Raw genomic sequence first — 12,925 nt, 5'->3', positions numbered from 1 at the left:
CCAAGGATGGTGAGGGGAGCTTCCAAGACTTCCAGGGCCCTTGATCGCTAACTAAGGAAGAGGAGGAGGGTCCTATGGAGCCAATGTGGAGGGGGGCTTTGAAGCCTTCCATGGGTCCTTGATCGCTGACTATGGAGGAGGAGGAGGGTGCCATGGAGCTTTGGGTAGAGCTGTAGAGATAAAAGAGGAAGGGGAAAATGGGAAAACTGAAGAGGATGGGGAGTTGCAGACAGTGACCACGGGAAAAAAAAAACACCGTTTGCATCAAATTATAAACAGATTAAACGGGATAAACGGATCAAACAACTAAAACCTGTATCCGACCCAATTAATAAATAGATTAAACGGGTCAACCTATTTACAACCCGTATCTGTTTAGGCCAAACATGAACATATTTATGATGGGTCGAACACGGATTGAATTGACGGATCGGATCATATTTTACCACCCCTAAGATTCATAGCGATACGTACCATGAAAATTAGTAAATTTATCCATTTATATCGGCTAATATAATGGGGTTAGATTTTTACATATGGGATCGAGGGTAATTCTCTTTCGCCGTAAATAAACACCCTTTCGCTTCGGTTCAGATCTCATCTCCGAAATCGAAGATGGGGAACGTCGCCGGGAAGGAGGAACTGGAGAACGGTGATGACCCCTCCGTGAGATCGGACGGCGATGGGGGCCTCCCGCCTTACTCCAATCACGTCCGGCGAGCCAACTCGGCGGACTCCATGGGGAGCACGACGCTGGAGGGCCCCGGGCGGTCCCGATCCCCTCTCATGTTCTCTCCCCAGGTGATGATTTCACCTCGTCGATTGGTCTGATTTGTTTTCTTGATTCATAGAGGAAACCAATCTTTTGGTGTCATCTATTTCCTTCTTTAATAAGTTTTTCAATTTAGAGTGCTGGCAAAAGATTTAGCAAATCGATTCATAGTTGGTTCAATTTTTGGATTTAGTTGGAATCAGTTTCGTTTTTCTTTTCCTTTTCCCTTTTCTCCTTGCTTTTTAAATGCGCAATGGCTGGTATGCTCTGGTTTATTTTGTTAGGGAGTGGTTGTTTTGTGAAGGATGCGGATGGGTGATGTGGATGGAGAAACGAGCTTAGTCAAATTGTTGGTTTTCTTGTTTTGTATCACCTTTTTATTTAGAGGAGTAACTAGCTAGTCAGGTGAAATTGAGGGTTTTCATTGGGATCAATAGGCAAATATTGTAACACTGGGTAGGCTTTGCAGTTCATATGAATTATGCAAATATGAAAAAATTGTTGGGAGACTATTGGTCTTTGATAACTCGATGAGGGGCATAACTAGGCATGTTGGCATCTCTCCTTTTGCTGGTAAATTAATTTTAAATTTTCTTGTACTTAATGTTGCTTTTGAAGTGATTCTGTCTGTTATATAACAACCTAATAAAATAATTATCTGGTTGTATTCTTGAGTAACCACTTGTAGGCCTTTAACGCAGGTTGTTTCGACAGGTAACCTATTGCCACATAAAAGTAGAGTGAAGAAATGAAAGTGGTTAAGGTTCTAGATGAGTGCGTGATTCATTGCATTAAGCTGATGAATTCATGAGTTTTGGTGTGCCAGATATCATGATCATGGGAAGCAAAAGATTGGACATATTGAAACCTACATGAACTGATTTAACATAGGCTTTCCCTTTTCGTGCTAGATGTTTTGCTGATTGTGCAGTTTATAGTGTCTTTTGATTGCATGCTACGTATGGTTTCCATCTTAGATGACATGGATGTCGCATGAGGACAATAATATCAAATTCTTGTTTATAACCATCTGTATATACTCTTTATCTTCTGCATCTAGATATTTTGTTTCAGTGTATTATTAAAATAAACCAATTTAATTGTTTAACCAATGCTTTTGAACTGACATGGTAAACACCAGCAATCTTCAAACCATTATGTGTCTTATCAAGTATATGGCTTGTCCATTTACATATCAACACTAAGTGGGCAGTGTTTACTAAAATAAACTAGCTAGAGAGATAGTTAAGTTGCAAGTAATATCTTGATAAAATATGCTAGAGATTGGTCTTTGACTTGTATCTTGTTATTTCTATCATGTCATTTAGTGTGATGGGTAGAAGAACTGATTTGTTGAACCTTTTTTCTCTAAATCGAATTCCATGGTCTTCCTAATTTTTTGCATATGATCAATTTATTTTTTATTGTCCTTCATCTTTTAAATTTCAATTCTCCAACTCACATGTTACCTTTTACTGATAAAGTCTGTCGGAATAATGTTAACAGCTTATAACTAATTTTTTTGAAGAAGAAAATCATAAACAATATGGAGAGATCGTGATGGTATGCTCCCTTTAGCATGCGTCTTACAAGAGAAGTAAGAATAACAAAATATGTAAAATGAGTAACATATGCACAGGCATCAAAATACCTATGACCCGATACCCTTCCAAACTATATGCACAGGCTTGAAATTTTTGACATGCAGCAATGCTTATTAGGTAAGCTTTCATGCTGTGTGAGTTGTTAGTTTGGGTTGTGGGGTCCTTTTCACACCCATTAGTTATAGGTCTACATGATGCCTGATGAATGCTTGATTTTAATGATGTGGGTAGGAACATTCAATGGAAGGGCTTGATATTAAGTCTAGGGCATTAATCAATGCTACCAAGATTGTGGTCAAATCATAAATCAAGAGGGAACCATATTAGATTGGATTGTGGTTTGAATCTTGGATCATAAGATTTTTTTAAAATTTCTTTAAAAAATTTAAAAATTATAAAAGAAATGCAAAACTGAGAATATGAGTCAAATATATTTAGAGGAATGGAGAATAAAAAGCCATAGAGATAGGACGTCTATTTTTATCATCAAAAGTACATATATGTCATGTTCAAAGAAACAAATATATAGATATAGATATATGTATGTATATGCCTACATATGTATATATGAATACACACATTAGGTTTGTAGAAGATCCCACAAAGCGAGAAAGATCCGAGAAAATCAATCATGTAACCATATCATCATTCCTTAATCCCTGATTCCTTTCGCCCCAGGTGAGGCTTTCTTTCTCCTTCTATGCTTTCTAATTCGATGAGAAACTCTCAAATATGGTACAAAGCAGTCATATTCGTGCTTTCCTATTTCGTCAGAAAAATCAGATAAGCTGAGTCCTATATCTCTACTAGGAGAGTCTATGGCAACCTCTCTATTCTTCCAAGTTAATTCGAGTTCTCGGTAGGATCACCTGAGATTTCACATATCTTGCATCTGTACATCTTCCAATCCAAGACATTCTTGACTTTTTAGATGCATTCTCATCTTCTTCTATATGCCTTACATGTACTTGTACAATGCAAACGCACATACACACTATAATGTATGGAAATGTCCAATGCACATTAAAAAAATTTATTTAATTGTGAAAGAGGGGAGAAAATGTGGGAAAAGAATAAAACAAGATACAAGGTATTTCTTTTTTTAACCATGTTTATAGATTAACATTACATATTAGAAAATTATAACAAAGTAAACAAAGAAAAGGTAATAGTTAATATTATGTATTTCCCTCTCACATTTTAATCTAACAAAAGTTCTAGTATAAGTATTGAGTTGGGAGAGGAGGGCTAGATAAGGGTGGATGATAGGTTAGGGATTAGGGATAAGATGGAGGTGGGAAAAGCGAGCTAGATGAGTTAGATAGAAACGGGGACTACTAGTGGGTTAGAGAGAGATGGGAAAAGTGTTGTTTTTGGTGCATGAGAGAGAGAGAGAGAGAGAGGAATAGGAGGGGGAATTTAAGATAGGAATGTGGACTGAGCACAAGGAGATAAAGATGAGGTAGTTATGTAAATGAGTATGATTAGAGAGGTATTTAAGTTTATTTTTAGTGGGTTTGTTGTCCTATAAGTGAACTACATATTTTAAAGAGACATGAGAACATTCTTGAGAGAGAGGTCCAACCTTATCCTATATTGTGAAGGGGAGAACTTCAATTATAATAAATTTCAATGTGATTGGTATTAGGAAACTGTATATTCCAACTTTAACCATTGACATAATATTTTTAATATTAAATTCTAATAAACATATTAACTATTGTTCATCTGAAGGACAATTTTGATAGATCCAATGACCCCAAATCCCTCGTTTTAATATACTCAACTCAACTATTTTAAATTCAATTGTCTTTTAAATAGGAATATTTTAGGAAAAGAATAAGATTTTGGTATATGGTTGTAAAAAAATATAGAAGCTTTTCCCCTCCTTTTAACTCCATGAACTCGAGGTAATGGGCTTGCTAATTTTACATTTTCGAGGCTTATTAACCATAAGTGGATAATTTAAAAGTTATGTAGTCATTGATTATAGAAAATGAACTTCCACATGATTTAATATGTAAACAACATAAGCAAGGTTGATTTTATGATCTCCTATAAGCCACAACATAATCTAGACTAAGGATTGTTGTGCTGGTACTAAAGCCTGTACGGTTGCCCAACGGTATGGTATGGTACCCCCTATGCCGTTCTGTGCCGGGCTCATACTGACACAATAGAGAGGGCAGCGGAGAGGAAGAATGGGAGAGAGGAAAAGAGAGAGAGGGGGGGAGGGAGGGAGAGGGAGAGGAAGGGAGGGAGAGAGAGGAAGAAAGCCAGTGGAGTGCAGCCTGACATGACAGAGAGGGTGGAGGAGAGGGAGAATGGGAGAGAGGAAGAGAGATTGGGGGAGAGGGAGAGGGAGAGGGAGGAAGGGAGGGAGAGAGGGGGAGGGTGGCGGATAGTCGGCAGAGGGCTGGGGAGGGGCGCAGAGGTGTGGTGGGGCCCTACCCTTCGGTTTTTCTATTTCGTTCAAAATCGGGGTCCTCGAGAGGGGCCCTTTCTTTATTTTGAAGAGTATAAGGAAAGTTGGCAACCTCCTTGCCGATGTCACTTATCAGGGTTTGAAAAAGGAATCGATCATGATTTGGAACCTATACCTAAAACAGATAATAAAGAACCATATGACTAAATTACCTGAGATGCCTATGCCTATAAGAAATCTTAGAGCCACCCATTATCTAGGGTAACAGCTCCTGGTGCAACAATAAGTACCAGCTTAACTTGGGGGGTGGTGAGTTAGTAGTAGTAGGCAGGGGAATATCTATGTTTCATTCGTCTGAAGGTGAAAAAAAGATAAAACTAATTATTGATCAAAATAAGAGTTTGAAACTAAGGACTAATCAAATCGAGCTCATCGATTTACCAAGTTAATTTGTGAACTCTTCAAAATAAAAAAGCCCCCCCCCCCCCTTTGACACTCTTATTTCGAACAAAACAAAAAAATCAGAGAGGGAGCCCCTCCTCCATCTCTCTACGCCCCTCCTCGGCCCTCCATCAGCCATCCATTGCCTACTTCACTTAAACTCTTCAAAATAAATTCCCCCTTTGGGACTCCTATTTCGAACGAAACGGGAGAACTGGAGGGGGAGCCCCTCCTCCATCTCCCTACGCCCCTCCTCGGCCATCCGCCACCCTTCCTCTTCCTCTCCCTCCCCCCTCTCTCTCTTTTCCTCTCTTTTCTTCTCTCTCTTCTCCTTCTTTGCCGGTTTCTTGATTTAAAGGCCAGAACCATCCTGGTCCATTGTCGGTACAGCTTGGTAGCTCCGAATCGGACGGTTCGAGATGGTTTTACCGATGCTGATCTAGACCTTATGATCCTAATTAATCCCAATCCAGGGATTAAATGTCGATTGTCTAGGGCCGTTTTGATTTATATTATAAGATTTTGGTTGTAAATTATTAGACTTAACAGCTGCATTAATTGCATGGAAATAATTTTAACCATCATGTCTTGTTCTGGCTATTTGGGATGGCTATTGTGATCCTTTTTTGCTATCATACCTATTAAGTACAGGTTCTTCCAAATTCGCCCTCTCAACTTTCATTAATGTTAGCTTAGGTCTGTCACATGTTTTCCTAGGCTATTGGACACAAATTAAAGCACCACTTCTCATCACATTCTCAAAACTTTTCCTAGGCTAGTGCGGCACCAATACGGGGTCCGGTACCGGTATGACAAACCTTGATCTCTATATTAATTTTTTTTTGATTAAAACATTAATTTGCTTATTCTAAGATCTATATTGATTCCTTTCTTAGTATTTTGCTGCATTTTACAAATTTCTGTGCTCAATAGTTAATTTAATCTGTTTTAAAATCTGCAGCTGACCTTTCAATTGAGCCCAACATACCTTGTGTTCCCTTTTCCTATTAGCTCCTCACTCCAAAACCCTAGACAATTTTTTTTTTTTTGCACTACCATTTGTTGATAAATTCAGTTCTGTTATTTTCTGTCCTGTTCTCAGGACTTTGAACAGCATGCATGAAAACTGTTCTACCCCACAAAATATCCTAACTCTAGGGTCCTCTCATGCAACGCAGGCCAACCCTAAGTGGTCCTACAACCTTCTCCTTGTGATTTGTTCAACATTTTTGAAACTAACAACCTTTTTTCCATTTTGCATTTTCATTGTTTTATGTGGTATTGCTGACTTATTAAAGCCTTACTTGCCACGTGTCCATCCATGATAGGGAGGTCGATTTTATGCCTTATCATATGCTCTCCACTTGCGAGCTCGAGCCGTTTTCTTTGGCTCGAGCGAAGGAAGTAGTTAGATTACTCGTTGACCTGTTTCATGATCAAACATTTTGAGTGTTATTGAAAGCAATTTTGTTTCTGCCTTGTACTATAATGTCTATATTTGAGTTTGGCTTAGTGAGGCTGAGGTGCTTTTAGAAGTATGCTCTAAGAGGTTTGATGTATTTGTGGTCGGCTCGAACCTTTGCCGTTCGCTCCTAGCATTGCTAGGCTGCCACTACGGTTAATGGCTACGAGAGATGGATCTCTTCAGACCTCAAACCCTCATGGGCGGCAAAGTTAGTCCAACTAGAATGCCACTATGGTCGATGGCTACGATGGAGATAGATCTCCTTGGACCCCAAACCTTTGAGAGTGTCAAAGTTGGCCCGACCTTGTTTTTTGGCCTTAGGTAGACAAGCTACTGCTTTGGTTGATGGTTGTGGGAGATGGATCTCCTCAATCCCCAAACCCCTAAGGGCCGCAAAGTTGGCTTAACCATAGTTTTGGTTCTTAACAGTCATAATGTTGTCGTTCTGGTTGATGTCGGTTTTTTATCTTGGGGCCTTCATTCCCATCCTAAAGAAGTTGGGTTATAGGAGTTTAGCTCGCTAGATCTTCAATTGGTTGGGATTTTGGATAGCTATTACCCGATCGGATGTGCTTCCTCCTATCTGAGTTTAGTTTTTTCTAGGACTTTCCTCCTCTTGGTTGGTATTATATCACCATTTTCGATCCAATACCTAGCTTGAGCTAGGATTTTTTTGCACGATCGGACCTGCCTTTGTGCGTGGATGGATTCAGGTATTGAATTTTTGAGGGATTGTAAGATGTGAAAGCTAGACTTTGTACATTTGAAATCATTTAATGGTGGCCAGATCATAAATAATCAATTTAAATATATTGATTTGAGGTGCTCGCGGACGCATCGATGGTGAGATGGTTGCCGAAGATGCTTAGATCCTGTGGAGGGAGAAGATTGGATACTTCCTCATTTCCTATAGATTTCACCATTCTGTTGATGTTGATGCCAAATCCTGCCCGACTATGGTTGTCTGGAGGGTGCTAGTCAATCCATGGAGGGATGCTGATGTGCACACAAAAAGAAGAGAAAGACTTGCCAGATTGGCTTTAGTCGGGCCCTCCGATGCCTAAGTCGGGAAGGGCTTTAAAACAATAGTTGAAAATAGAAAATATATGAGAAAAGATTAGTGTAGAATAGTCGGGCCTTCCGATGCCTAAGGCTCGGCCTTCTCTCCTCGGCCCCAACCTCCACCTTGGCCTCGGCCTTCACCTTAGTCTACCATGCCAACTGGCCTGCCAAAACAATAGAGTAGAATGATGGATGAGGGTTTGAGAGCCTCTCACCATTAGAGCTTTGAGCTTCAGTGCCTCTCCCTTTTGGGTCCCTTGGCCTTGTTTATTGAGGCATGGGAGTAAGGATTCATTACAATTGGATATACGTAAATCAAGGGATGATCCATTACTCCTTCCTTTTGAGCCATAACCTCCTTTCTTATGAACCATAACCATCCTTTCATTTTTGGACCTTCTTAATTATAGAGCTGTAACCACCCAGAATTTAAATCTTTTAAAAATTGCTTGCCATGTGTCCATGCATGATAGAGAGGTCGGTTTTATGCCATAACAATTATCAATATGACAACTTTGTATTTCAAGACTTGTTTATGTAGCTCGATTCTCGTGTTCCTAGCTTTTTCTAGGATATATGATTATAACCGCTTAACTGCCAATATTTCTTTAAAATTATCAATCTTTTCTTCCGATCCATCTAAATTTATCCAATCCCATGCAATTACCTTTATACCCATAGCATTTGAATATAGTTCATTGAATTATGTCTTTATGTGCTTTTGCAAGATATTATAAAGACTGAAACTAATAATTCCTGGATTGATGCTATTTTATGTAAAAGGAAGTTAGTTGGTTTTCGGTAGTTCTAGTAACTTTTTCATTTTATGTATAGGTAAGTTGTCCAACACTTATATCATTGCCTGTTACAGTTCCTAAAGTACCGTAGAAGATAAGAGTTCCATAACTTATTTACTGTCCTTCCTGGTCTTGGCAATCTCTTTTATTTTTTTTTGTTTTTTTTTCATTTTCCGCATCATTAGTAAATGCTAAACATAACAGTATCTATCTTGTTGAACCAATTTCTTAGCAACATTTAAGTCAATTGGGAAATTTTAGAGCAATGCTGCTGTCATGAACTCTATTAGTAGCCTTCAAGCTTTGATCAATCTCCCTTGAAGCCAAACTGGCCTCAGTTTAGCTTCCCATCACCTTCCTCAAGCCTACTAGACCTAAACTCTTATACCCTTGAAATCACCAAACTTGAACAGGAAGGAAGAAAGGACCTTTTATAGAAATCCTAGCAAGGAGGGGACCTCCCAAGGGTCCTCTTTAAAGAGAGCCACCCCTTCACCAGATCGAAGATTAGATACTCTATTCCCCTCTTTCTTCTGATTCTATATAGTTTGTTTTTAAAGAAAATTAACTGTAATCTCAAGTTGTTTTACTGCTCCTTCCCAAATGAAATGCATTTACATCATTTGTATGAATTTTTCTTGCTGGTAGCATGGCTTCTTTACCTTTTTTTTTTGTTCGTTTCAAAATGACCTCAATATGTGCTTTCATAAGGTGAAGACAAACCATGATCACCTGACTCTAGAAGCACCTTGAGGCATATTAGATCGAATCCCTATATTATGAAAGATTCTAGTCAAGCTTCACTTGGCTTTGCTCTCATTTATTGGAGGAACAGATTATAGATGTCATCACCTATCAAGTGCATCCATAATTTGTTCCAGATCTTAGAGGAGATGAGTAGAGGCCAAGCCTAGCTAGGGCTGATCTATGGGTAGCCCCTTTTTCCAGCAACACCCTTGATCTTACTCTTTCTCTAGTTTTGTTCCATGCGTTTTTGTTTCTTCTTGTTTATGTTTTCTTTTCCTTCTAGATTAAAAAATAGGTGACTGCTCCATTACTTATTTCGGTTTATGGCCAACCCCCACAGAGACATCCACCACAGCAATATTGATTATGAATAATTAATATTTTAATCCAGCTTCAAATTTTATAGCACTAAAGAGCTTATCAGGGCCCCTATATTTATATAATCTTGCTGTTGGTTGTATTCAGTGAATAAAAACCTTCTATCAAATTTTTAAACTTTCATCACATTATATCAAAGTATAAACTCTTTTAATATATTTCCATATCTTTTATTCATTAATGAGTGACAAGGTGATAATGTCCCTTGGGGTTTCTCCTAAAGATGACTTTTACTGCTTGAAAATTCCAAGGAGGTTAAACAGCAGTATGAAGCTTTCTTCATGTGCTTAGCTTTCTCAGGAGTATGTTCTTTCAAATTTGATGAGTGACCTTCAGCTAGTATTCTAGTAAGTTCTGATACCATACTGTTAATGTGCTATGACCTTTTAGATTGTAATGGAAACTGATTCTTTCTATGAAATAAGTTACTAGCTTCCTAATTATACAATATGGCTATCATGCATGTATTGTTCCAAATGAAATTGACAGGTAACTTGATGTTTTAGATTCCTGTGCCTCCCTTGCTAAGAGCTACTGATTCCCCTCCAGTTTTTAATCAACTATGGGTGAATGAAGCACAAGAACCTTGGGATGGTCCCCTTGAAATGGGAATTCCAACAATGATATCATGGAACCTGGGAGGAAATGATGTCTTAGTAGAAGGATCATGGGACAATTGGACCACAAGGTACAGTAGGAACTGCAAGAACTTCACATTTGCATCATAATCCACTTTAAGAAATTTCATGTTTGCATAATTATTTCCAGGTTTCCTTTTCACTTTGGTTTAACATGCTGCAAAAGAATATCGAATAACCATGACAAGAATGTGTGTGGCTTTTCAGGAAGGCTCTGCAGAGGTCAGGAAAGGTCCATTCCATTTTGTTGGTCCTCCCATCTGGAGTCTACCAGTACAAATTCATTGTAGATGGAGAAAGGAGATACATTCCTGATCTTCCTTGCATAACTGATGAAATGGGCCAGATCACCAATCTCCTTGATGTCCATGTGAGTCTGCATAACCATGATTCTGCAAATAATGGTGCTTCAATATGAAACAGCATCATTAGAAACATGTTTACAATAGATAAGGTGTGAGTTGAATTCTTCATGCAGCAATATTATCCAGTCCCTTCCACGGCATAGTTGAAACAGTAGTAGTTACCGTGGCTAGAAATTTATTTTGGTGTGAAAGTGAACATCACTTCTTGCAAGCCAAAGAGTCACACTACTTGAATTTATTCTTCTTTTGGAAAGTAAATAGCTGCTTGGGTTGTCTTCTTTTTTGTAATGCAGGATTATGTTCCAGAAAATCCAGAAAGTGTTGCCGAATTTGATTCCCCATCATCACCAGACTCTAGCTACAGTTGGTCATCACCTTCAGATGAGGACTTTGCAAAGGAGCCACCAGCTGTTCCACCTCAGTTGCACCTCACTGTTCTTGGGATGCAACACTCCGAGGAAGCTTATCTGAGACCCCAACATGTAGTTCTCAACCACCTTTTCATAGAGAAAGAATGTGCTTCTCAGTCATTGGTGTCCCTTGGCTTAACTCACAGATTTCAATCCAAGTATGTGACTGTTGTCCTATACAAGCCAGTGAGAAGGTGACGGAGCATCTTTTGCGGCTCTATTCATATGCAGTAGTAATGCTTTTGATGTTGCTTGAATTTTCTTTGGTTTTGGTCATGTTTTTTTCGCATTTCTCACATGGCATCGCCATCCAAATGCCTTTGCTTACTCTGTTGTACTCACGTGATGACATCATTTAAGGTTGAACAAGCTACTAGCCCCTTATGCCACATGATTCAAATTTTGACCATTGTATGCATCAAGTAACATGATGATATGTGAGCTCTTCCATTTTGTACCTACAAGTAATTGTTCTTAAATCTCATTAGTTAATACTTGGGTCTACTTTGCTTTTGAGGTAATTGAAAGTTTCAAAGGGCAGAGGAGCGCTTGATGATTCTTCAAAATCTCTCAAATGAGAGAATTTGATGCTGCAGATAGTTGTGTTCTCAATCATAAATGGCTGGTCGATGTGTAAGGATTATTCTGTTATGCCCTTGAGACATGTTTCATTTGATTGACTTAGGTTTGAACATATCATTGTTGCATGAGGTTTGACATATTTTCTTTTGTATCTTTATATGGTCTGGATGTTAACCTGTGAACAATTATCTCTGCTACAATGTTTTCTCTTTCTGCCATATGTGAAAGACCATACCTTTTGCATTACCGACATTTGATTATCTACAATTTCCAATTTTTTTTGGAGCTATAATATGCTTTTTGCAATTCTCACCTACAAGCACCTTGAAATCGCTTCCTCACTCACCATCCATTTGTTGTGCCTGTGGAGTTTGTTTAAGCTTTTCATCTGGTGTCCCTTTTTGGTGCTTCGTCTCTGTGATCCTATCATCTCACCTAATAGTATTTAGAATTGAATCATAAATGGGATTACAGCCATAGGCAACCCCAAGCACTCCTTTGGAAACTCCTACAGTCTGCATGCTAAAATAAGTATAGGGTGTTTACAAAAAGCTTTCCCCAATTCATCCACTCCAAGTCACTACTCCAAAATACCCAAAATTGTTTTAAAATTCCTACTTGATGTTAGATCGACATTACGCAACCTAGACTCCCACCTTGTAGGCCAAACTCCTTAACTGTGGTTAGATCTTCTGGGGTCAAAATTATATCCATTTTGGCTGAATTATTGAGTGTTCAAGCGTTGAATATGCCATTTTGAACCTGAAACTGCTCTATTCACCAGCCATGTTGACCAAATCTAATTCTTGGTCAGATAAACTTCAAATAGGTTCAAATTTTGATCGCATACACTACTATATCCTACTCTAAGCCACAAAAGTTTAACTTAATCTGACCTCTTTAGCCATATTTTTTCAGCCGTCAAAAATATGCTAATTGATAATGTTCCAACACTTTGTCAATATGACCACCTGGTTTTGTAACTCTTCAATGGGACTCATCAAACCACCAAGCTATGTCATCAACTCTTAAAACGGATCCCTGGATCATAATGAGCTTCTTGAAACACAATTTTAACCGTCCACAAGCCAAGGCCATGTGACAGCCTGCGAGCCTATCAATATTTAACAGTAGACCTACCTTGCCTTCTGATGTTGAGAACATTCTACTGGATCAGCTATTTGGAAAGCTCAACATTTCTTGCTCTCTCCCTTCCCTTAGCTTTTAGGATCTTAGCTT

The 12,925-nt window shown here is 38.7% G+C and overlaps 1 protein-coding gene across 1 annotated transcript; it reads left to right on the top strand.

Annotated features, from left to right (window-relative positions):
* Positions 1-565: 565 nt before the first annotated feature.
* On the top strand, positions 566-11,583 carry LOC103722131 (SNF1-related protein kinase regulatory subunit beta-1-like). The gene is made up of 4 exons (XM_008812575.3): positions 566-801; positions 10,198-10,379; positions 10,537-10,699; positions 10,988-11,583. Exons 1-4 carry the CDS (start codon positions 616-618, stop codon positions 11,300-11,302), a joined length of 846 nt encoding a protein of 281 aa, XP_008810797.1. The 5' UTR covers positions 566-615; the 3' UTR covers positions 11,303-11,583.
* Positions 11,584-12,925: the final 1,342 nt, after the last annotated feature.

This window comes from Phoenix dactylifera, chromosome 11 (genome assembly GCF_009389715.1).
Source record: "Phoenix dactylifera cultivar Barhee BC4 chromosome 11, palm_55x_up_171113_PBpolish2nd_filt_p, whole genome shotgun sequence".
Taxonomy (NCBI): Eukaryota; Viridiplantae; Streptophyta; class Magnoliopsida; order Arecales; family Arecaceae; genus Phoenix; species Phoenix dactylifera.
This window is presented reverse-complemented; position numbering and strand designations above follow the sequence as displayed.

Bases quoted from the DNA above. Each gene is read 5' to 3' on its own strand.
- LOC103722131 (XM_008812575.3), top strand. From the start codon at position 616: ATGGGGAACGTCGCCGGGAAGGAGGAACTGGAGAACGGTGATGACCCC. The intron at 802-10,197 runs GTGATGATTTCA...TTGATGTTTTAG, and splicing joins CTCTCATGTTCTCTCCCCAG to ATTCCTGTGCCTCCCTTGCT. The intron at 10,380-10,536 runs GTACAGTAGGAA...GTGGCTTTTCAG, and splicing joins TGGGACAATTGGACCACAAG to GAAGGCTCTGCAGAGGTCAG.